Genomic DNA, 26,496 nt, shown 5'->3' on the forward strand with positions numbered 1-26,496 from the left:
AAAGGAATGCACTGTGCAGTTGTACATCACATGCACAATTTACATATAATGTTAAATACTTCAGTCATGAGGGTAGATTTTTCTCAACCAGGCTTGCATAATGTATTTAGATCCATCGTATCTACTGAAGTAAGCTGTCAGATCAGGATTGTGTATCTGCAGAAAGAATTTTACAAATTGATTGGTAACACCAACATTACTGAAAAAGGCTTGGTGGTTTAACTGGACTGTAGCTATTAAGATTAATTTAAAAAAAACCTCTTGAATAGCTGTTAGTAATTGTTTCTGTGGCACAAACTCGTGAAGTTAAAACTGAGAAAAGCATGTACAAGTACACTGTATATATTTTAGTTTTTCAAGAGGTCAAAGCACTTTGACAAATAAGCCTCACTTCGGTCAGGTAGTTAGAGATAAGAAGACTCAGTGATTTGTCCAAATTGGACTAAGTCAGTGAAATCCAGAAATAAAGCCCATCTTTTGCAACAGCCTATTCACAACAGACACCAAATTGATATTTTAGAAAATCCCAAGGTCAAACAACTGGACCCTAGAAAGATGAAAGTAGGCAGCACCTAAATAAGATTATTAGCATTCTATACCGACTTAAGATATGTATACAAAAAGTATAGCAAAATCATTCCATTTGCACCTGTACAATTTATGTAACATTTGCATATCTGCTTTTCCTATGACCTTTCTCTACCATTGCAGAATGTTTACCTATTTAGTCTATACTAAGTAGGTCAAAAACCTTTTTGATTACAAAAGGGTAATAAACAACTTAAAATTAAAAAGGACTTCACTCTTACAAACAAAGATACTACCTCTAATCCTGTAATAATTGTTATCTCCTCCTCAGGAATGTAAACTGTAGTCTTGCCAAAGCTGTTGGCTTGGTTAATAAGAATTCGGTAGTGAGGAGTATCTCTTAGACCCTGTAAAAGAACAAATAAAAATAAGCCACAAGAAAGTATTCACACGAACATGTTACACTTCAGGAATATTTCCCTTAGACACAGACAAAGTCCTATCCCCCTAACATCTTAAATCAAAATTTAAGAAAAAATAAAAAGAGTCTTATAACAAGTTAGCCTTCTGGAAATACTCGACCTTTTACACAGGCAAACTGCTTTTATTTTGTGGCAAGTTTCATCACCATTAACTTCTGTTTTACATTTATATAGTTATACATTTCTTATTAAAAACTATATGATAAAAAACCCTCCTTGGCATAGCTGAAGCACTTCTGAAAAGTCATCACAAAGGACAAGATCCTCAGACTTTGATTAGTCCCGTCTGCGCCACCTCAAGTGGAGAAAAGGGGACTTAGAACTTCTAGGGAAAGAGAAATTTCTTACCTGACAATTTTCTGTTACCAGCTTCTCTCCAAATTCATTACTAATGGGCTACTGCCCCCCACCTATGCAATTCGGAGACAGTCCAGTGCGGTTGTTGGAAGCTTCAGGACTAAGCTCTGTCCTTCAGCTTGGGCCACCAAAAGAGTTCTACAGTTGTAGCAATGCTCCAGCAAACCATTATTAGCATTAAGACAACTTGAGATAATGTATTAAATTAACCTTAAGACAAGTCTCACTTTAGAGAAAATTTTCAATTTATATTCTGGTCATTTACCAGACTGTCAGGGTGGGTTAAATTTTAACAGAAAAATTATCTGGTAAGAAATTTCTCATTCTGTTGCACAGCTTTTCTCCTCATTTATTACTAATAAGACGCAGAGAACAGTGAATCACAGAAGTTGGGGGATGAAGGAAAGGATAACCAGAGTTAATTATAGTAGAACAACAGGCAGGAATGAAAATCCCTATCCCTCCCCCCATGTAGTGTTTTATAAACTAAGGAGTTATGTGGGAACCAGCCCAGTAGCACGTAGCCATGTTGCTAGAGTGCTTGGTTGTAAGGTTCCAAATAAATGTCCTGGAGAAACTTTTGTCTAGCTGAGACCACTGGCACTTTGTGATTATTATATTTGTATTACAATAGCATCTAGAGATCCTGGCCCCATTGTGCTGGGCACTGCACAAACAGAGACAGTCCTTGCCCCAAAAGAGCTTTCTCAGAGATATGTTCTAGGAATTATTTTGGGGAAGTTCTGTGGTCTGTGTTATACAGGACATCAGATATGAGATGATCACAGTGGTCCCTTCTGGCCTTGGAATCTGTGAATCTATGTTTCCCCTTGCATCAGAAACATACATTTGACCAGATCAATGAATGAAATATCCTGTTTGAGTTCTATATGGCTACCAAATTGTAGCAGAGGTTAATGGAGAATCCATGATGAAAACTTCTATTTTGGTGCCCAGGCTGTTAACTGTAGGTGTTCCTGGTCTAAGTCCTTGCTTCAAGCGATCTAGTGTTTTCTGCAGACACAATGTGGGATTCTTAGATATCTAGCAAGCCAAAATGCCTTCTGGGCTAATGAAGGACTAGGAAGAGGACTTCAACTCTTCCTTTCCCTTCTTTCTATACCCTTTATATGGGCCATCTTGAAAGGTAGCAGATTATTTTCTGTCCATTGACACAGAGAAACTTTGACCTCTGGTTACTCCTTGGTTTTGGAAAGGTTATAAACTCATGCCTCAGTCAAAAGCCAACCTCTAATGGCAGGTAAAAGGAGACTTCCTCTGTGAGTCCTGTAATTGAGGGGTTTCTTTCACCTTCTGCTGATACAGTTGATACTGGCCACTGTCAGACAGGACACTGGATTTGATGGAGCACTGGTTCAGTCCTATATAGCCATGTTTGTGGGGTGCTTTTTAAAAAAGAACAACAACAAAAAACACACACATCCTGATAGAGATGTCAAAACCAACTAAAAGAGATTTTGGAAGTTTGTCTTCCAAGTATGAAAATGTCAACTGAAAATTGGTTTTTCAACATGGTTGAACCTACCCACAAAGGGACATTTGGGTGTGATCTGAGAATGACACCTAATTACACAATGCCATCCACTTCCTCAGAAACAACTCTGACTTCATAATCAAAAAGGCTGACAAAGGAGGTGCTGTCATCATCATGAATAGATCGGAATATGAACAAGAGCCTGCTAGGCATCTCTCCAACACCACTTTCTACAAGCCATTACCCTCTGATCCCACTGAGGGTTACCAAAAGAAACTACAGCATTTGCTCAAGAAACTCCCTGAAAAAGCACAAGAACAAATCTGCACAGACACACCCCTGGAACCCCGACCTGAGGTATTCTATCTGCTACCCAAGATCCATAAACCTGGAAATCCTGGATGCCCCATCATCTCAGGTATTGGCACCCTGACAGCAGGATTGTCTGGCTATGTAGACTCCCTCTTCAGGCCCTACGCTACCAGCACTCCCAGCTATCTTGAGACACCACTGACTTCCTGAGGAAACTACAATCCATCGGTGATCTTCCTGAAAACACCATCCTGGCCACTATGGATGTAGAAGCCCTCTACACAAACATTCCACACAAAGATGGACTACAAGCCGTCAGGAAAAGTATCCCCGATAATGTCACGGCAAAGCTGGTGGCTGAACTTTGTGACTTTGTCCTCACCCATAACTATTTCACATTTGGGGACAATGTATACCTTCAAATCAGCGGCACTGCTATGGGTACCCGCATGGCCCCACAGTATGCCAACATTTTTATGGCTGACTTAGAACAACGCTTCCTCAGCTCTCATCCCCTAATGCCCCTACTCTACTTGCGCTACATGGATGACATCTTCATCATCTGGACCCATGAAAAAGAAGCCCTTGAGGAATTCCACCATGATTTCAACAATTTCCATCCCACCATCAACCTCAGCCTGGTCCAGTCCACACAAGAGATCCACTTCCTGGACACTATGGTGCTAATAAGCGATGGTCACATAAACACCACCCTATACCGGAAACCTACTGACCGCTATACTTACCAACATGCTTCCAGCTTTCATCCAGACCACACCGCACAATCCGTTGTCTACAGCCAAGCTCTACGATACAACCGCATTTGCTCCAACCCCTCAGACAGAGACAAACACCTACAAGATCTCTATCAAGCATTTTTACAACTACAATACCCACCTGCTGAAGTGAAGAAACAGATTGATAGAGCCAGAAGAGTACCCAGAAGTCATCTACTACAGGACAGGCCCAACAAAGAAAATAACAGAACGCCACTAGCAATCACCTTCAGCCCCCAACTAAAACCTCTCCAACGCATCATCAAGGATCTACAACCTATCCTGAAGGACGACCCATCACTCTCACAGATCTTGGGAGACAGGCCAGTCCTTGCTTACAGACAGCCCCCCAACCTAAAGCAAATACTTACCAGCAACCACACACCACACAACAGAACCACTAACCCAGGAACCTCTCCTTGCAACAAAGCCCGTTGCCAACTGTGTCCACATATCTATTCAGGGGACACCATCATAGGGCCTAATCACATCAGCCACACTATCAGAGGCTAGTTCACCTGCACATCTACCAATGTGATATTTGCCATCATGTGCCAGCAGTGCCCCTCTGCCATGTACATTGGTCAAACTGGACAGTCTCTATGTAAAAGAATAAATGGAGACAAATCAGATGTCAAGAATTATAACATTCAAAAACCAGTTGGAGAACACTTCAATCTCTCTGGTCACTCAATTACAGACCTAAAAGTTGCAATTCTTCAACAAAAAACCTTCAAAAACAGACTCCAACGAGAGACTGCTGAATTGGAATTAATTTGCAAAAGGTCCCCCCCCACACTCTCGTTGGTAATAGCTCACCTTAAGTGATCACTTTCGTTACAGTGTGTATGGTAACACCCATTGTTTCATGTTCTCTGTGTATATAAATCTCCCCACTGTATTTTCCACTGAATGCATCCGATGAAGTCAGCTGTAGCTCACGAAAGCTTATGCTCAAATAAATTGGTTAGTCTCTAAGGTGCCACAAGTACTCCTTTTCTTTTTGCGAATGCAGACTAACACGGCTGCTACTCTGAAATCTGTCCTCAGAAGGAAATTTCTGCGGTTCATTTTGAGAAACCCACTCAGGATTAAGCTGATGCATGGCACCAACAATCCTAGCCATTAGAAATAATTGGCTACTGATGACTCCTCAGGAAATGATTAATGCAATGAAGTTTTGGGTCTTCTCAAATCTTTACCATTATGGTAAAATTACAGCCACATCCATGTCTGTTTTCACTGTTGGGTGAGCAATTCTCTGCATTGGGAACAAAGTCTTTTCTTTATTTTGAAGAACTGGTAGCTATGAATCCTTTCCAGCAGCAGTCCAGTTATGAATGGGTCTATTTCTCTGGACAGAGTACTGATTGGCATGTTTATGCCTGGGTATAGGTGCGTAACATGCAACCTGTTCCTTGCTGTGATTATTACCAGCCACTTAAGACTCTGGGTGTAGAAGGTGGGTCTGAAGGAAGAGTCTTTTGTACAAGAATTGTGAGCTTTTGCACACAAATACTCTTTTTCTCTTTGTCATGCTGAGGATTTTGTTGGTTTGGAGGAAAATCTATATAGGTTTCTTTGGGAGCTTCTGCTCCAGATTTTTCCTTCCAACAGGATAATGGTCCCTTCTTGGATACCCTTGATGTTGGCAGCAACCAAGAGATTGTTGTGCTGGCTTTGATAGTGAGGGTTGTGGCCTCTCTACAGTCTCAGCTACTAATTTATTTAAGGTTTCCTCCAATAGCGCCTCATCTGTAAGTCTGAATGCACAAAATATCAGTTTAGGATGAGTGATGGTTATTCTGGGGTGAAACATAGCTTTCTTATAACCACCAAGTTAGAATCCATTTCCAGGATGGTGTCCCTATCCTCTGTTGCTAGAAGCTGGGAATGAGCAACAGGGGATGGATCACTTCATAACCTGTTCTGTTTATTCCCTCTAAAGCACCTGGCATTGGCCACTGCAGAAGACAGGATACTGGGCTAGATGGACGTTTGGTTTGACCCATTATGACCATTCTTATGTTCTTAACCTGAAACATCTCACTCCAATCAAGGATCAGACCCCTAGATAAATCACTTGTTTGCCATTAAATTGGCTTTCCTTACTAAATATATGAAAAATGTTTGGTATATGTGAGGCTTTGAAATGACTGGGCAGTCTGTCATCACTCTTATGGTCTATGGGGTCTTTTGGAAAGAAGTATCCATCTGAAGTTTTCACTATGTCTTTCACTGGTTGCACTACTGCTGCACCAACCATAGGCTCCCAACATTTCTGAAATTTCTTTGTATTTATATTAATATTTTAGTTTAATATTTGGTTTAATTAGATGTCCTCATTTTGATCTTAAGATACTCTCAAAGGAGGCATCAATAGAAAACAACATCTCTAATAATGCTTAAAAGGGAAGCTATTTTATTAATATTAATGAGTTTGCAAGCCACTGCCATTCTGTTCTGAGAAAGTCTTAGAGGTTGCTTTGGGGGCTTGTTGCTGTTGGTGTTTGGTGTTGTTGTTGGGGCTTTTTTTGTTTGGTTTTGTTGTTTTTTGTACATAATGTACGAGTGGTACTTCTTCCCCTGGCTGTTTACAGGGCGAAGGTAGTATGCTATTCATCCTGGCATAGGGCCCACACAACAGAAGAGGAGTACTGGTAAACGTACTGGATTGTGGAAGTAACTGGCTGGATGTTCCTGGAAGCCTGAAAGGCTGCCAACCTGCTCCCACAGGCTTAATTAGCACCCAATTAAGTATTACAGGAGCAATTTAGTACCACACAGGGCTTTACTCAGTAAATCTGAATTATTTTGAACATGGGAAGGGATTTCTCATGTATGCCTCTGTAATCCCATGAATGTGCACCTTTGTGGGGTGTAGAATCCTCATGTGCTTGTGTTCTGGTTACAGACTGCCTGAAGTGCGTTTACAGCTTTAATGTGGAGCCACTTTGTGGAGCTGGAGAGGGGTGGAAAGAGATCCCTTTCCCTGCAGAGCAGGGGTTTATGGCTGATGATCAGAAGACAACTCCCATTCCACTACTGCCTCAAATCTCAGCCCCTTTCCCTGCCACAGTGAGGGTCCTTGGGCTGAAAGCCACTGGTACAATTTGCATTATCTGCATCCTGAGGCAGGGCTGCACAGGGCCAGGTTTCTCTGCACGGTGGAGGACAGACATGGAGCATGATACAAAGCACTCAGAGACTTGATGTAGGAGAAAAACACCAGCAAACACTCCCTCCAGGGGAGTAGGCAAAAGAAGGGTTAGACACCTGATTTTCACCCCACTTGTTCATTAAAAATACTAATTACTGCCTTGCAAAGGACACACTCACTTTTGCTTTTCTGAAACCTGAAGTCTTTGGGATTTGCAGAATTTACATGAGTGTCACAAGAATCCCCTGACTCTCAATGGGAGGAACGGGAAAGGGAAATATACAGAAGCTCTACTTCTTTCCCCAGGGAGCTGAGGCCCCATGTCAATGTGTGGGTGGGGCAGGGAGAAGACTGCTTAGATCCTTTCAGGGAGTTTTCCCTTCCAACCCTAGGTCTGTTGTGGGACTTACTCCCTGAGCAAGCCCAATAGCTTTCTCCTCATCCTTAGACTCTCTCCCTGAAATCTCAGTAACTCTGGACTGGGCTTTTCTGTGTTGGAGTTGTGGCTCCTCAAGGCAGGGTGGGGACCCAACATACCAGTCTGCCTCTGAGCCCCATACCCTGGCAGTGTGAGGGTCAGCTAGCTGGGAAGAGGCAGGGCATAATTCACCCTCTGTAGAGTCTGTAGATGCTGCCTCACATAGGGAACCCCACTTAGAATTCAGACAGGTGTTTGCAGGACAGCTGAGAAAGGGCAGAATCTGGCAGGGAGGCGCCGCCGCACTGGCAGATCCAGGTGGTTGAAACCACTACGCTGCTATTTACCTGGTCTTAGGTGAGAAGTAGGGGAGGAAGATTACAAGTTGCAACTGCACAAAAACAAAAATAAAAGGCCAGACAAAATGGCTGAGAGAAACTGAACCACTAACTTTTTGCAACACTAAAGAGAGAAAATCTGGTGGTCTGAGCTGAAGGGTGGAGCTTAGTCCTGGAGTGTCCAGCAACAACACTGAACAGCTTCTGAATTCCACAGGTGGGATCATTAACCCATTAGTAAAAAATGGGAGAAGCTGTGCAACAAAAGCATATGGTGGCACAACTTTGCACCACCAGCTCCCTCCTTCACAGGGTGTCAAAGGAAGGGACAAGGCAAGAACACACTATTTTCCTCCAGTGATTGTGGTTCCAGTTCTGGGCATACATTTAGAGCATCCAGCTCAGCTCCCAGCAAGCCCATGGTCAGGGAGGCAGAAAGGTGGGCTATTTGTATTATCTTAGTATCTAGGAATTCCAGTCATGAACCAGGGCCCCACTGCACTAGGCTGTCCTTGCCCCAAAGACCTTACAATCTAAGTATAAGATGAGACAATAGACAGGTACAGACCGGAAGTACAAGAAACAATGAGATGGTATTTGTCAACATGACAGGCTGCTGGTGCACTAATACACACCTAATCCTTGTCAAGTTTTTGTAGACATCATCGCAAAAGAGAGTTTTAAGGAGATTTTTAAGGATGATGATGAGATAGCTTTGTGATGTCTACAGTGAGGTCCTCCCAAGTGTGAAGGGCAGCATAGAAGAAATCATGAAGGTGCATATTTGAAAGTTTAACAAGTGGGAAATGGAGGATGGCATCATAGGTTGATTATAGGCAGGAGTCAACATCTTGATAGTGAATGAGAAATGATAGGTTATGAAGGACCTTAAAAATGAAGACAAGTAGCTATGTTTAATGCAACAGAAAAGGAGAGGCAGAGAAGGGATTAAGAGAGAGGTGATGTGGTCAAAAGGGCAGGCTAGGAGAACGATCTTTGCAGCAGCATTCTAAATGGATATAAGTGGGACAAGATTGCATTTGTCAAAGCTAGAAAAAAGGATGTTGCAGCACTGTGAAAGGAAAGGTCATATCTTAGATATGTTATGCAGAAAGAACCTGCAAGATTTAGACAGATGTAGCCTTGATGTGTGGACCTACAGAGGTCTGAATCAGATGATGCCCAGTTTATGGGACTGGGTGACAAGCAGACTGGGGGTGTTTTCCATAATAATTGAGAAAGGGGAGGTAGTGGGGAGGATTGGAGGGTAAGATTGGCAGCTCTGGTTTAGCCATGTTGAGCTTGAGTTGACAGCTAGACATCCATAAAGGAGATGTCCGAGACAGGCAAAGTTTTAATTTGGACAGAAAGACAGGTCTGGAGTAGAGAGGTAGATCTGTGAGTCATCAGCACTAAAAAAATTTGTTTACAGATGACATTACCCAGAGATGAAGTGTAGAGGGAGAAGACCAGGGGACCAAGGTATCTGGAAAAAGAGAGCCCTGTAGATCCCACTCCCTCCCGAAAGTTGGAAGGAGGATGAGGATACTGAAAAAGTGATCAGAGAAACAAAAGGAGAATGAGAGTTACAGAAACCATGGGAGAACAAGGTTTCAAGATAAACAGTACGGCTTACCATGTTGAAAGCAGCTGACAGGCCAAGGAGAATGAGGAAGGAGTACTCATTCCTAGCCAAAGCTCAGAAGAGGCCGTAAAAGACTTTGTGTGAGTGATTTCTGTGGAGTGCCAGAGGCAGAAGCCAGATTGGAGAGGGTCTAAGATAGACTTGGAAGATAGGAACTTCAGACAGTGCATTCAGTGATCTTAGAAATGAAAGGTAGAAGGGGAATTGGCAATAGTAGGCCTAGGTGTGTGTTTTCGGAGTGTGCGAGACTTGTGCATGCTTGTATTGTGAGAAGAAAGAGACAGAGGAAAGTGGAGCTTAAGGAGAAAAGTAAGGATGGAAATGAGAGTGGGTATGAGAGAGATCAGGAAATGAGATGGGGCAAGTGGAGGAGAGCAGCTGAGAAATGTCTGCATCTGTGACGGGGAGATGGAGCAGAAGGTTGTAGGAGGGGAAGGGGAAAGAGAAGGCAAGTCACATAATATTTTCAGTTTTCTCTTGGAGGAAAACTGGCATGATACTGTGTGGAAAGAGCCATGGAAGGTATAAGGAGCATGGCAAATTGACCGCTGGGATTACAGACATGGGATTCAATTAAGTTGGAGAAGTAGAGTTGTTTAGCAAGGAAGAACTGAAGGAGGAGAGAATAAATTTGTTGGGGAGAAAGTCTGGTCACAGGATTTGAGCCAGAGATGCTCCACATAAGAGAGCAGAAGTGAATGTTGAGGGTGACCCATGGCTGGGAGTTGGCAGGGTGGACCTTGTGCTGGAAGAGAGGGGCAAAAGAGTTGAGGATAAAGAAGAATGAAGCATGAAGAAAATCAACAACGAAATCAATGGAAGAAAGGGAAGAGACCAGAATAAATCAACACTGATGGACTGGAAGTCATGGAAAGGCCGAGTGACAAGGCGAGGGGTAGGGACTGCTGGGAAATATTGAAAGAGACCCAAGTGATAGTTGGAGAGAGAGCAGTGCTTTGTGAAGACCAAGTCAATTACCCTTTTGATGAGCAGGAGAGTCGAACCAGGGCTGCAGATCAAATGAAAAGATGAGGGCAAGAAGACATGTGGCTAGGGGTCAAATGGTCGTCAGCATGGAAGTTGATATCACTGAGGATGAGTGTGGATGACTGTGGAGAGAGGAAGAGCAAGTGACAAGTGTCGCAAGCAGAAAGGAAGGCTGAGGAGGAGGAGTTGGGGGAACTGTAGATAACAGCAGCATGGAAGGAGAGAAGAGTTGGATGCTGTGCTTTCAAAAGCGGGAAGGGGGAGAGGTTAGAAATGGCAGGAAAGGGAGGGGAAAAGCCCAATAGCACCACCATGGTCTGATCTAGGTGGGGCGTATGACAGGAGAGGTCTCCATAAGAGAGGGCAGCTGCAGAGGCAGTGTCAGATGAAGGGATCCAGATCTCTGCAAGAGCCAAGAACTGGAGGGAGTCAGATACAAAGAACTAGAGATGGAGTGGGTGTTCCAGAGACAGCAAGAAAAAGTGGAAGGAGGGGGTGGTGTGAGGTTAAGAATAGTGGCACGAAAAGGGTAGAGCTGATGGCAGAGGTGGAGAAGGTGGGATGGAAGGGAGGGTTAGGACTGGGGCAAATGTTACCCAGAGGTAAAGAGGATGTGGGACTTAGATTGGGGGTGGGGGTGGAAAGAGAGGAACAGGTAGAAATGGTAGGAACTGTAAAGGGTTAAGGGTAACCAGAAAGAGGATATGGAACCTGAGGAGGAAAGGAGGATGACAGATACTGTGAGGCAGAAGAAGGGTATGGTGAAAGCCAGGGTCAGTGGCAGGTGGACAAGATTGCAATTAAAATAAAAATAGGTCTGAAAGTATGCTCTCTGCCTGGTGCCAAGTCCCTGCTCTCTGGGCAAAGTGTTATGGGCAAAGCTTCCCAATTACAGTGCTCTTTGGTGTAAAATCATCTTTGTCTCCCTGCCACCTGAGCTTTGCAGAATGTGAGCTCAGTGCAGCTGAACATCAAACTCACAGATTACATAGCGTTGCACGATTATAGCAACACTATCAACTTAAATTTGACCTCCCATTTCAGAATATACCAGAAGACTCAGGCTGTATAAAAATTTGAATAGAAATGTTTCACAATATTAAGAATTCCAACAATTTTGAAACCCAAACAGTGTAGCACTTAAAATGAAACTGAATAAACACATTTATCTATGCTTGGACAATGAAGACAGTTTCAGAGTAGCTGTAAGCAGCGATAGGTAAACTGGATTGGAAAAATTCTCAGTCAGTTCTAATAATCAGTAACACAAGGAAATAGGTCACAACATGTTAAGTTTACACTGTTCCTTTAAATACACTCCTGTGTATTAAAGAAAGGAATTGTAATTCATTAGTGTGTCATGACATCCCTAACTGTTGAAGTTTAAACAATCAATACTGCTTCAGCATGCTCTGCTCTGGTGGCAGACAAAGAAGAGCAGAGGGACTGATATAATCTGTGCAGATCATGGAAACAAGATTCAGTGTATCAAATTTTGAATAAACGTGTGAATTATGTGGTTGAGCTATATTTCCACTTCTGCAATCAGAGTTCCATAATTCCATTATTTATTTTTGTGGTCTCGGTAAGTAAGTTTAAAATATACCAAATCTCCCAAAAGACTCATTTATTCCTCTTTTTGTTGTGAAATACCAGGTTAAAAGTGAAAGCTAGAAAACAGTCAGAATTTTTCTGAACATCAGCATCTTAAAGAATTCTGAGCAACCCTATTTCCTCATGTTCCACAGGTACAGACTGCCCAGATAAGTCTAGGCTGATATAAGTAAGGTTTTCATCACCAGAAAAGTTTAGCTACTTGTTTGGCTATGACACTCAAGACAGCCAGCCTTATCCCATATCAAGAGTTGTGGTGCTTTCCTAAAAAAGCTAGCAAGTAATTCTGTTCTTGTCTTCTACTCCCTTTTCCACACCCAGGACCACTTTTTCCCTTACCCCCAACCTCAAACAAAAAGCAGCACAGAACCAGCATGTCTCTGCACCACAGTGTACTGCTGGAGGAAGTTAGACATAACAAATATGGTTATTAACAACACAAAACTATTTCTATTTAACATTTGACTGTTTCACAGCCTGAAAACCACTGCTCTTGTCAAAAGAGTGAGGTATGTCCAAAGATACAATATTCTGGGTGTTCTCCCTTCTTCCTGCACCCCCTCCTTTTTTTTTTTTTTTGATAAAGTGATCCATTACAAAAATAAACTTTGTGCCAGTTCTAGAAGAAGTGTCAAACATCCTTATGATGTTGTGACCTCTAGTACTAATATTCAGATCCATACTCAGATGTGTGAATTTTCAGTAGTTTTCTTTTACCTCATTTTAAATCCCTTGGTTTTTACTGAAGTCAGCTGTTATACATTCTTAGTTACTCTTTCACAGTTATGCTGTTTGATTTAAAAATATTCCCCCCCACACACACTTTAAAAAAAAAGTTAATTAGAAAAGCATCAACAAATTAGAATCATAGAATCATAGAATATCAGGGTTGGAAGGGACCTCAGGAGATCATCTAGTCCAACCCCCTGCTGAAAGCAGGACCAATCCCCAATTTTTGCCCCAGATCCCTAAATGCCCCCCTCAAGGATTGAACTCACAACCCTGGGTTTAGCAGGCCAATGCTCAAACCACTGAGCTAGGGTTTAAAACTGACAAGTAACAACTGTCTCTTACATAATGGTTTTCATCAGTAGATCTCAAAGTGCTTTACGAAGGACATTGATATATGGAAACTGAGGCACAGAGTAACTGGCCCAGGTTAGTAATAGCAGACATAGAATTAGAACTCAGGTCCTCTAGAGTCCTAGTCAAGTACTTGATCCTCCAGGCCATATTACTTGTACTAGGAAAGCAGATTTATGTAGCTTGAGTATATAACATCAAGATTACGTCGTTACTCTTAATGAAAAAAAAAAAAAGAGTAGTTACGGAATCAAAGAACCATAGGGTTTAGAAGGGACTACAAGGGTCAACTAGTTTAACTCCCTGCCAAGATGCAGGATTTATTGGATCTAAATCATCCAAGACAGATGGCTATCCAGCCCCCTTTTGAAAATCTCCAGTGAAGGAGCTTTCACAACCTCCCGAGGCAGTCTGTTCCATTGTCCCACTGTTCCTACAGTTAGGAAGTTTTCCCTGAGATTTAATCTAAATCTGCTATGCTGTAGTTTGAACCCATTGCCTCTTGTCCTGCCCTCTGTGGCAAGAGAGAACAACTTTTCTCCATCTTTTTTATGGCACCCTTTCAAGTATCTGAAGACTACTATCATGTGTCTCCCCCCACCCCCCTCAGTCGCCTCTTTTCCAAATTAAACATACCTAGTTCCTTCAGCCTTTGCTTGTATGGCTTGCATTCCATCCATCTGATCATCTTTGTTGCTTGCCTCTGGATTCTTTCCAGTTTCTCACATCCTTTCTATACATTGGTGACCTACTCCAGCTGAGGCCTAACCAACGCCTGGTAGAGCAGCACTATCCCCTCCCATGACTTGCATGCTATGTCTCTGCTAATGCAACCTAAAATTGCATTATTATTTTTTTGTAACAGCATCACGTTACTGACTCATGTTGAGGTTGTGATCCATCGCAACTCCCAGATCCTTCTCAGCAGTGCTGCTGCCAAGCCAGTTATCCCATTCTGTATTTGTGCATTTGTTTTTTCTTCCCTAAGTGTAGCATCTTACATTTCTTTTTATTGAATTTCATTTAGTCATCTATAGCCCAGTTCTCCATTTTATCAATATCCCTGTGAATTTTAGCTCTATCCTCCGAAGTGTTTGCAACTCCCCCGCTCCCAGCTTTGTGTCATCCGAAAATCTGATCAGTAAGCTTTCTGCTCCTAAATCCAGGTCATTAATAAAGATGTTAAACACCAGACCCAGAACAGATCCCCGTAGAACCCCACTCGAGATGTCCCTCCAATCTGACATTGTTCCATTAATAGTTATTATTTATTTGAGGTTGTTTAACCAATTACCTGTCCACTTAATGGTAGTTTGCCAAGTTATGCAGGCTTCCTTCCTCTAACAATTCAAACGAAATCAGGGAGAAATATGTGTTTCAAAACAGTCAGATATTGGGGAAGCATACGTTTGTTATGTTATGATCTCTAAGCAGCTTTTAAAATTCGATTAATTCTATTGGAAAATACTGATGTTTGAGCCCAGTGGGTTTGCCATCTAATCTGTAGGGATTTTACAGTGGATTTTCCTTTTCTATTCCATGATGGCATCAGCTGCTTTTCTGTTTCCCTTTCGTTTGCTATTTAGACATTACTCTGGCACTAGACCAATAGCTATCTAGGAAGTTCCTAAACATTCTACACATCTGATAGTAGGAACTACTAAAAGTTAGTCAGCCAGAATCCACTGTCTCAGACAACCATCTGCAATGGCTTTAGTCTTCACTGACTTGCATAAATGTCCTAACCAGTGTTCATTTCTAGAATCTTGCTTAGAGACTTTCATGGAGGTAGAAAGTCACAGTATATAAAGAAGGGAGACTAGGAACAAGTTATCTGAATTATGTTGTATAAATATTAATAAAGCAAGAGTTAAATACTTTCAGACCTGTTTCTCTGGAGGATATTTGTGCTGCAGCCATTCTTCTGGAGCTCTAGCTTTTATGTCCCAGCCAACAATGACTCCTAAATAGCCAAGTCTTCTGTGTACTATCACCTGTCCCACATTAAACTGAACAGATTCTGGCTTTGGACTGTGAATGTGAGTTGATTCTAGTAAAACAAGAAAACAGGTTTAGCAAGGAAAAAGTGTTTGATCAAGTACAATGGCAAACATTTAATAGACTTTACTTGTCACTGGATGTCCAACAGAGTAAACAGATTGGGCAATTAGATTACTTAATAAAGTAAAACTGGGAGTATGAAGGCTAACAGTCTTTAGTACAAACAGATAGTTTGCTATTAAAACCAAACAGCATTTGTTCAGGATGTTATAATAATATTTCATAAAGCAGCATTCATTGAGGAAAATATTTTGGTACATGTATTCATTTATATTTTATGTTGTATCCTGGAATTAAATTAGTGGGATTTGGGAAATCATTAAGACAAAATAAATATGTTGACAACTATTTGTTTTCTTCAATCTTAATTGATGCAATATTTTACAGTACTACAGAGAACTGGCTTTGACTCCATAGTTGAGGCTATATGAGTTTATCTATTTTGTGTTTAATGGTGACCCTTTACTTTTTAACTGAAGACAAACAAAGCTTCTTTCTGCCTGAAATTTTTTCCATTCAGTCTCTATTCAGAGGTGATTTTTGAAGAAAATGAGAGCTATTTGAGTTTGAAGACTGATAAAATGGTACCTTTTCTCTGTTTTATTTCAGTCATAAATCAAACAACTATGAGAATATCAATGTTTTATACACCAGTGCTCCCTGAACAAGCACATATGAACATTTTTAGCGAAGTGTGAGAGATGGCCTCTGCTTGTTTGTCATTTAGGAGATAAGTCTAGCAACGCATACATTCACACTCTGAAACGGTCCAAAATAAAGTTCAAAAGGATTGAAGACTTCAGTCTTTTTTAGAAATGAAGTTTCCCCAGTACCTGCAAAATAAGCATGGATTTCTTCTTCATCTTCAACACCTTGAATTCTCTTTTCTCCATAGTACCAATTCCTAAAACAATGAGTGTGATCAAACAAGTTTGTTAATGTCTGAATATTTGGATTGGATTTATAATAAATCAGAAAACTGGATAAAGAGTTGTTTGAATAAGGTGATGTTGCAAAATGGTTGATACAAAATTCAATGCAGTTTGAAGCAAAGAATGACAGTCTTACTGGACATTGCAAAAGACAAAGTGATTTGCTCAAAGAGGGCAGGAGAGTATAAATATTATGCATTGGAAATCCACCGTGGACATTGTAATTCCACAGTTGCATGTTAGATCTCCCCAAACAAAGAAGACAAACAGGTATTCTATAGATGAGATGAGATGATACAGAATTCCTTTGGAGTCACGCTGTGGTGCATATTGTAAATTGTATGTGGAAACATTTGAAGACATGTTGGTATGTGTATTACGAGTAGTTGCCATACCCAATGTTGTACTTTTGCAAATTAAGATGCAAGCTATCTAAAAATGCCAAATGGAGTTAAACCATTTTCTAGTCTAATAGTTCTCATCCTCTAAGTAAATAAGTACAAAAACTTTAAATCCTTAAAATTAAATGTGCTAAAACAAGAGCCCTTTGCCCCTTTTAAATATTTGAACAAAGAGTTCACCTTGACCAACACTAAGTTGAATGCCAAGTTACAGCTCAAACCAAAGATATACTGCTGAGTTGTAAGAGTTTATATAAATACAACAGGACAAGTTTTTGAACATACAAAGCATGGTTTAAAGGAACAATCAAAAACTGAATTCAGTTAAAGCCCAGCTTTAGGGCTACAATGAATGCAACTTCCCTTTTATGCTAGATCTTAGTCATAGCCCAAGAAAGGTTGTGGCTTTCATTTAAATTTTAAAAAAAGAAGAGCTGGCTCCTTTTACTGTTGCTGCTGTCTGTTGAAAGCGAGAAGGACTAGGAAGTCAAAGACGTACTGCAATGCACGCTTTGGTGGGGGCACAGCGAGGTGGTTCCAATCTCTCTGCTGCCCTTCTCAGTGGTGTTGATAGGAGTGCTCTATAAGCTAATGGCATCTTGTATGCAGCTTTTAACAAGTGGTGACAACAGATACCCCTTGGGATCTTTTCCCATGTATGTCAGTCAGCTCTCTGTCAATACCAAGTGCTTATCGTTAGTTACAGCATCTCCTCTTCATATATCATTGCTAAGCCCCTCCCAGATCCTGCTTTGACAGGAAGTAGGAGCAAGTTCTACCAGATTCCTAGAAAATCTCCATCTGGATGAACTCTGTAAGGGCTTAAGGTTGGCAAACACTTTCTATTGCAAACACTGAAGTGTAAGTGTTCTGATCTGCTTGATGAAATTGCATCCAGCATGGAAGGTTTGGGAAGTCCAGAAGTATTAGTTTTTAAAACACTAAGAACTGATCATTAAAAAAGGTATTAAGAAGAGAAAGCCATTTTATGGGGGCTAAATAATCCTCAATGTGGTCCTTTTGAGACCACGGGAGACCCTAGATATAGGGTGTCTGGAATGCTATACAAGGTCATAGAAGGTTGGTGAGAAGTGGGGTCTTTGTGGACGTTTGCAGGGTGTGCAAAGAGCTCATTTCTCCTTAGACTGTTTCCCCTAGAAGCCTCCAGGGAGGCAAAGCTCTAATTCTGTGAATTTTCTAGGCCTCATGGGGTCTAAGTAGTGGTTTCTTAGAACTCTGCGTAGACCCTTTATAAAGCCTTCATCAAAATACACGAGTTAAGAACTCTGCAGGGTTCCAAACAAACATGGACACCAGTTTTAATAACTAAATTCCCACAGTGCTCCCAAACTAATGAAAGGCACCAATCTTCACCAAGACATAAAAATGAACTTTTTAGGCCAAGTCGCTTTGAAATTATGATCCAGAAAAGATTATACAATATCCAAGCAGCAAGTTTCCCCCATTTTTACCCTTATATTGCCCAGGTGCTTTGCCTGATTTACCATCAAACCACACAGAAATATTATACCCAGTATAAGATGACCATGCACATTGAATTTTAGATGGATCCAACCTGATCCTGCAAACATTTATGCACGTGTTTAACTTCATGAACATGGGTAATCCCACTGGCTTCACTCATAGAGAGATTTAAATTAGAAGATTAATACAAACATTAAATTGATGTTGTGATTTATCTTCAGGCAACCCCAAGTTGAATGCTCAAACAAAGTAAGCGCATAAAGGTCTTTATAAACAGAAATTATACCCCAAGACTGTCCTTCTCAAAAGGAGGACATTTTCCATGGCAGATTTTTTCCTTGTCACTCTTATTTCACTTCTATAGCACACTCTTCAGTTAAAACAGGCCAAGAGATAGGGAAGCTGGAGTTAATGGTAGGATCAATGTAAAACTTACTACAGCATAAATATGTAATGTCCTACCTTGTCTTTGGTATCCACAGCTTTAGATGATCTGTCCATGCATCCAGACTCAAGTAGGACTTTATAAAACTGTTCCAATAGCCAATTATCCTTTAGTAATAAAGATGGTTGTCACATGGTGTGAACATTTGATAGTATACTGTAGAAAATTGCTTTACATAAAATTAACATACAAAAATTGCTTTTATATAATTAAAGAGAAGTCACTGACGGAACATTTATTTGATAAAGACTCTGTTCTCTAGACACATTGAGAAATAAGCAGATAATTTTTCAATGGTCACTTGCTCCAAAAACAACCTAATTTTTGAAGATGTCCATTTTTATGCCAAGATGCTTCCTGCCTTTACTCAGACTGTAGGAAATGGCCATCGGTGGTTCATCCTGTCCAGAGTCCTCTCTTCGAGAGTGGCCAGCACCAGATACTTCAGAGGAAGGCAAAGAAATAACAAAATGGACAATTATGGAATAAGTTTCCTGTACACAGTTTCTTCTAAATCTCACAGTTAGTGGTTTTCTCATGCAATAAAATATGAGGGTGTGTTCTGTTCTCTTATCAGTTTAAGACAGGGTATTCTCATTCATATAGACAGTCTAATCTGTTCAATCCAACTAGGTTTTTGGCTTCAGTGATGTTTTGCAACAATATCATAGCCAATGTAATAGTAAGATTTTAATATTTGAATTGCAAACAGGTTATGTATCAGTTGTACAGATCTCTCTCTCTATGCTGCTCACCTTTAAAACATCAGTGGATACACAGATACCTGAAATTAGCCGAGCCTGCTCTTTATATTTAGGATGAAAATATTTGTGGTGACTGTTGGTAAACAACAACTTTTTAAAATAAGTAATATTGTACTAGTCACTATGTATTTAATTCTTTTCTGATTGCTGTTCTAAGTCATTATTCACACTCTACTACATTGATTTTTATTGCTAAGGCCAATGCACTAAATCATACTCCAAAAGGAAATACATTTGAATAGTAAGTTTCAACAAGACAAAGGAAAGTCAAAAATAATGTTATTGATCAAGCATTTCATTCGCACCTTTCAAAGAGATTAAACCCATGGTAGCATTTATTGGAATCTCCAGAAGGGCAGAAGCATATTGAGATATGGCCATGCTAACCATACACACAAGGTTTTATACGGAGAAAAACAAAGGCTATTATTCAAATGCCATAGGGCATCAAACTGCTTAATAAATTCATATTAAAACACAAAAATGTATGAGATATGATCTGAATGGATTCTTCTAAGGATGGCAGGAGGGCATCCCCACCCCAAGCCTTGGGGACAAAAGTGTAATAAGGGAGGAGGGAGAGAGAAATCTTGCTTTGAATATATTAATGTAGTGGGGAGGAAAAGTGTTACAACCTTTGTGTCACTTGGAGGCGCTGAGCAGAGTCTGTTCCATACCACTGGGATATGAAATACTGTGCAGGAAGTGCAGATAGCAGCACACAAATCTGCAGAACTGTAGCTGTATTAATCTGAGGCATTCCAACAGTGAAACCTCTTCAGAGATGCTTCCCCTCTCTGTTATCAGCAAAGTTAAAAAAATAAATAAATACAAATCAGTGATTGCTAACATCACAGTTTAAATTCCATTCACTAGGTACTGTTGAGTCACAAGATATTTCACACCTTGGACTACACTTCAATTACACTCAAAGATTGTTACCTGCATGAGGTGGTGGCTCACAATGAAGTTTATTAATAAGGTGATCTAGCCTCACCACCCCATGTAAATAAAAATCTAGTGAAGGGTCACATATGAATATATTCCTTTCCTCCTTTTGAGGGTGGGGTTTGAGATGAGAGAACAGCAGGTTATGTCCTCTCATCCACTCTAGACTTGAAACAAGAACCTGATCTACAATACCAACTAAGACAGAAATATACACTCTGCTTCCTGTACCACTGTCCAGGTTCCTTCCTCACTCTGAACTCTAGGGTACAGATGTGGGGACCTGCATGAAAGACCCCCTACGCTTATTCTTACTAGCTTAGGTTAAAAACTTCCCCATGGTACAAACTTTGCCTTGTCCTTGAACAGTATGCTGCCACCACCAAGCGTTTTAAACAAAGAATGGGGAAAGAGACCACTTGGAGACCTCGTCCCCCAAAATAGCCCCCCAAGCCCTACACCCCCTTTCCTGGGGAAGGCTTGATAATAATCCTCACGATTTGGTACAGGTGAACACAGACCCAAACCCTTGGATCTTAAGAACAATGAAAAAGCAATCAGGTTCTTAAAAGAAGAATTTGAATTGAAGAAAAAAAAGTAAAAGAATCACCTCTGTAAAATCAGGATGGTAAATACCTTACAGGGTAATCAGATTCAAAACGCAGAGAATCCCTCTAGGCAAAACCTTAAATTACAAAAAGACACAAAAACAGGAATATACCTTCCCTCCAGCACAGCTTATTTTACCAGCCATTAAACAAAAGAAAATCTAACAGATTTTCCATCTAGATTACTTACTAATTTAACAGGAGTTGGAAGGCTTGCATTTCTGATCTGTTCCTGGCAAAAGCATCACACAGACAGACCAAACCCTTTGTTCCCCCCCACTCCAGATTTGAAAGTATCTTGTCCCCTCATTGGTCATTTTGGGTCAGGTGCCAGCGAGGTTACCTTAGCTTCTTAACTCTTTACAGGTGAAAGGGCTTGCCTGTGGCCAGGAGGGATTTTATAGCACTGTATACAAAAAGGTGGTTACCCTTCCCTTTATATTTATGACAACCACCTTAAAGATAATTAAATTAATTTAATGTTTGAGAGATGTGCTGCATGGACGGCCCTGAAAAACAGTCCTGTTTAGACACAACATTTCCGGCATGAACAGTGGAACTCTGGTCTTTAGTATTGCACCCCACCCGCCTGCCTTAATGGTTTGCTGGAGAGGCCTTCTTTTAGGATGATATTGGAGTGTACTCACATGGTAACTTGCCAAGATGGACATACAAGAATGCCAACTGCGAGGGTGTTTTTGTCATGGTCATATCAGTGCATTACACAGAGGACTGATTTCAGAGTAACAGCCGTGTTAGTCTGCCTTCGCAAAAAGAAAAGGAGTACTTGTGGCACCTTAGAGACTAACCAATTTATTTGAGCATGAGCTTTCGTGAGCTACAGCTCACTTCATCGGATGCATACCGTGGAAACTGCAGAAGACATTATATACACACAGAGACCATGAAACAATACCTCCTCCCACCCCACTGTCCTGCTGGTAATAGCTTATCTAAAGTGATCATCAAGTTGGGCCATTTCCAGCACAAATCCAGGTTTTCTCACCCTCCGCCCCCCCACATACAAACTCACTCTCCTGCTGGTAATAGCCCATCCAAAGTGACCACTTTAGATAAGCTATTACCAGCAGGACAGTGGGGTGGGAGGAGGTATTGTTTCATGGTCTCTGTGTGTATATAATGTCTTCTGCAGTTTCCACGGTATGCATCCGATGAAGTGAGCTGTAGCTCACGAAAGCTCATGCTCAAATAAATTGGTTAGTCTCTAAGGTGCCACAAGTACTCCTTTTCTTTTTACAGAGGACTGACACCATCAATTCATTTCAGAGACATTCCCCCTCCCTCTCCACAAATGCACTTTTGCAGGAAAAACCGTAAGTCACCGACGGGAACATTTTTTCCCTAAAGACTCTGTACTTTATATATGGAGAATTAGTTTTTGGATGCTACCAGGCTGAGATGGATTTCACCTGGCAACCAACAAGCACCTGCACTATGTTTAAACATCTATCACAATTTTCTATATCAGAACTAGAACTTCCTTGCTGAGATTTTGGAAAGATTGCCTGAAAGATACCCAGTGTACAGGTTTACTTCTCCTACAGCTTCTTCCCTTCATTTAAGCATCCCTTCTTCCCCTCAAGAGAGTCACTTTGATAACATGTACTCCATTTCTGTTTTATTATTCTCCTGTTCTGACTCTTCATGCCATACTGCCAGGCAAGTTATTATTTCTGTTGCTCCTATTTCAGTTCACACTATTTAAAGTGTCCTTTTATTAAATATTTTAGCACTCATTTACTCTACTATGTTAACAATTTGGGAAGTTAGAATTGTGGAAATACTTGGCTTATTTATGACCCAAAAGATAAAAGCTGGAATTTCTGAAAATGTTTGTGGAGGGCTGGGGAACTCAACAGAAGCCCTGCTAGCTGCACTGCTTTGTGCACTAGCCTGCGGAAAAGACTCCGTTTCAGATATAAAATTGTTCACAAGTGAAACAGGAAGAACAGTCTCAGCCTGGTTCCCAGCAGATGTTCATACATCTTACCAGTAACCACAAAATTTGCCTGATTCATTAAATATAGGCCATCCTCTACTGTACAGAGGGCTAGGACCGTTAATTATGGGGATGTGCTCATGTACAACAACTCAGGGTTATACCTGTATGAAAAGGAAATGGCTGTACTAATTCTTGAAGAAAATCAATTACACAGACAATCCACAGATGAAAAATGGAATGGAAACACATGCAGCTTGGTTAATAAGACTCTCTCACTCTCTCTTATTTTAGTTTACCAAAGACATATTTTACATATAAAAGATAGATTTGTTTAATTCTGCAGCAGAAGCCTTTAACATGCCAGTCAGATAGTTTGAGCCCCAAATGTAGGTAATTTAAAAGACAGTAATAATCCACAAAACCTAACTGGATTCTCCCCCCCTCCCCCCGATTTAAAGAGCTATTGAGGTTTTTAAAGGCTAACCCAGTATCCTCCTGCGGCGATTGCGACTCAAACGCTGCATTGTGCTAAGGCGTGGAGCCAGACTAGTACTTTACCTTGGACAAAAAGAAAAACAAAAGAGCACAAACGTTGAAAAGTATGCAGTCAAAAAAGGGAGCACATAGACGTCGAAAAGAGTAAATAGTTTAATTCTGGGGAAAAGATTTGTAGCCAAAACGACTCGGGAATAAAATCTTCCTTCCAAATCCCCACATTTAGAGTGGCGAGGGAAAGAGTCCCTCCCTGTTAACAAAGATGAGTTCAAACCCCGAAAAATTATGGGGATGCTGCAGACCATCTGTAAATTCCCTGCTCGGAGATGCTGGGTGTTGCTTAACCTACTATCCACGTGCCACTGGGACCCCGCTCCAAAATCTCAGCCAGCTGGCGGCCTCGGAGACTAACCAGAGAGAGGTCGACCCGCTAACCGGCTAACTGAGAGGCGCCGATAGCTGGAGCGCGCTGGCCCCAAAGGGAGACGCAGCTAACCCCGCCGGACAGCTTCGGCTCCAGGCATCCAGCGCCACCTGCGCGCCATTCACACCCAGCCCACCCCGCGCTCGCGGCCCAGATGCCCGGGGGGGAGGCAGCGTGACACGTCGCCCGGCCAGAGGCTCCTCCACCCCTTTGTCTCCCCAGCCCGCGCCGCCAGAGCTAGCCGGGACCCTGCCCCCAGGGGAGCAGAAAGCGCCTCCCCCTCCCCGGAGCACGCGCGTCCCAGCCGGCCACTCCCGCCTCGCTGGCTCCGGGCGCCCCGGCACCTTCCTGGCCAACAGGTGCCGGAGCCCCTCGGCAGCGCCCCCCGGCAGCCCCTCTCCGCAGCAGGGGCGTGTGGGGGACAGACCTGGCCACTGGCTCCGCCCTGGAGGCGCCCCCACTGGCGGCCGCTATCGTGGCACAAACAGCCTGTGCCGGGAGCCCCGGCTCCCTGGTGCGCCTCCGAGTTGCGGCTCCTCCCCTCCCCCGCGGCCCTTCCCGCCGCCGCGCTCCTCCCGCCCGCCGCCAGGGGAGGGGCTGGACGCGAGAGACTCACGCGCCTCAAAGCGGCCGCCGGCTGCCCAGGTGCCTCGCTCGGCGGCGGGAAGGCTCCTCGCTTGGGGGGCCTGGCTGACAGGGGGCCGGGCTGCGTGTCCGGCACCGCAGGGAAAGAGAAGCGAAACCTCTGCAGGAGACGCCACCAGCCGCCTCAGCTGGGGACACGTGCAGGGGAGTTGACTCCCTCGTCAGCTCCCTTCCCCCCGGGCTGGAGCCTTTCACCAGAGGGATAACAGTGAAATGTTTGAAAGGACCTTTCCCAGCTGAAATCGGGTCAGTGTGGGAAAAAAAAGAAAGTGTGATGGTTTCAGTGCCTAACTTTAATCCTGGTATTTTAATCAGAGTCCCCTTCTTCTAAAAATTACAGTTATTACTAAACATGTACATTAAGGCATCAGCCTACATTATTCCCCCTTCCTTTCCTCCAATTGCTGTCTGAAAGATACAGGCAAACAAACACCCCGCATATGGTCAATGCAAAACTCAGTGGGACTCTATTCATACTCACCTGCAAGATCAGGGCCCACAGGGGAATTGACTGACTAGGCAGCAGTAGATAAGGCACTGGGCTGAAATTCAATAGATTACAATTCTATTCCACTGACTTGCTGGGTAACCTTGGGCAAAGCACTTAATTGCTCCATTCTTCAGTTTCCCCATCTACCCTTTGCTAGTCTTGTCTGCTTGTGGTGTAAGCATTTCAGACCAATCACTGTGTGTTTATAGGATGCCTCAAACCATGTGGCACTGATATTAGTTGGTTCCTTTAGGTGCTACTATAATATAAATAACAATATACAAAGGAAAACAGTGTTACTGACTGTACACAGTGTAGACAAAACCACAAAGTAAACTGAAAAAAATAGAGAAAAATACATTTTTCTCTACTCCCTTTCAGATATTGTAGTGTTTGATGTTTCTTGAAACAATAGAATTTTCACATACGCGTGATTTTATTTTGATTGCATCTCTTTAGACATTGCAGCATTTAGGATGAGACTAATGAGAGCTACACTGAGACTTCTGCAAGATCAGAGCTTTCAAGTATCATCATTAGGTTTCAGAGATCATGGTTTACACTTCTTATTGCAGAATTGGCACCTACGGGCAGACTCAGTAACACAGATAGCCTGTAATAACGTCTGCACAGGGAAACTGTAAAAGTTCCAGTATAGCACAGCAGTTCAATCCCTGCTTAAGATGCCAGTCCAAAATTTCTCTGTAAAGATATTAAGTATAATTCTGTGTCACCTTTAGCAGACAAACCATTCTTAAAGATAACATACATAATGTTGTTTTTAATTGGTCTCATCCCCTTTTTTGGCATCTTTATTATGCATTAAAAACCCCCTGAAAGCTTGAAGGTTTTTTGATTTCCTTCCCCATTGCCTTCCCGCTGCCTTGTTTAACCCTAGAAATACCAGGAATGTAAATCTGATCTTTTCTGTTTTACTGGATGATTTATTGGGGAACTCAGAGCCTGTATATTGTGATGAGCATTCACATCTTAATGAAAGGAATGGGGGCAGGAGGGACGATGTTGGCTCTTTAAGAAGGATATCCTTTCTCAAAAATAGTCCTTAGTGATTGGAGTTTAATGAATATTGACAAAAATCAATCAAAATAACCCCAGAGTTTTAAATGCTCAGATTAAAAATCCCTTCTTCTCTTAGTTATCAGGTTTCAGTCTCTTTTTTCAGCTTCTGATGTCATAATTTTACTAGATCTCCAATCACTTTTGGAATCACTCAGACTAGACAAATTCTGAATTTCTAATCTAAAAAAACAAACTGAATGCTTCCCTCCTCCCTTTTAAAGACATCATAAAGAAGCACACAGAAATAAAAAGCCCAGCAGGTTAGTTTTAAGCAAGTGATTTTTGTTACTCCTTTGAGTGATCACGTAGGGCCCTTTTTTCTGTATGGGCACTTGCCTGTCTTCAACCTGATGCAGCCTTGCAAATGGGAATAAAATGAAATGGTTCTGGTATGAAGACCATGCAAAAGAGATCCTGTCTCAACCTAAACTTTTAACCTAGTGGTACAGTGGTTCTCAGACTGTGGCTCATGACTCCCATTGGTGGTTCGCAGAGTCATTGCTGGTGGTCTGTGGAGCTGAGTCTATCACAATGGTGAAAAATGCATAACTGAAACAAAA

The 26,496-nt window shown here is 41.9% G+C and overlaps 1 protein-coding gene across 4 annotated transcripts; it reads right to left on the reverse strand.

The window, feature by feature from the left end:
* Window positions 1–26: 26 nt before the first annotated feature.
* On the reverse strand, window positions 27–24,376 carry LOC144262659 (F-box only protein 21-like). 4 transcript variants are annotated; one of them, XM_077812722.1, is made up of 8 exons: window positions 24,338–24,376; window positions 20,842–20,916; window positions 19,919–20,080; window positions 18,537–18,626; window positions 16,090–16,160; window positions 15,082–15,245; window positions 825–935; window positions 27–156 (listed from the first exon to the last, which is right to left on the reverse strand). In XM_077812722.1, the coding sequence occupies exons 3-8, from the start codon at window positions 20,041–20,043 to the stop codon at window positions 61–63; spliced, it is 657 nt and encodes a 218-aa protein (XP_077668848.1). In that variant the 5' UTR covers window positions 20,044–20,080; window positions 20,842–20,916; window positions 24,338–24,376; the 3' UTR covers window positions 27–60. The 4 variants fall into 4 exon arrangements, with proteins under 4 accessions (XP_077668848.1, XP_077668846.1, XP_077668849.1 ...); XM_077812720.1 differs by lacking the exon at window positions 24,338–24,376 and adding an exon at window positions 24,149–24,192; XM_077812723.1 differs by lacking the exon at window positions 24,338–24,376 and adding an exon at window positions 23,361–23,418.
* Between the last annotated feature and the right edge of the window lie 2,120 nt (window positions 24,377–26,496).

Source organism: Eretmochelys imbricata, chromosome 3 (genome assembly GCF_965152235.1).
Source record: "Eretmochelys imbricata isolate rEreImb1 chromosome 3, rEreImb1.hap1, whole genome shotgun sequence".
In the NCBI taxonomy this organism is placed as follows: Eukaryota; Metazoa; Chordata; order Testudines; family Cheloniidae; genus Eretmochelys; species Eretmochelys imbricata.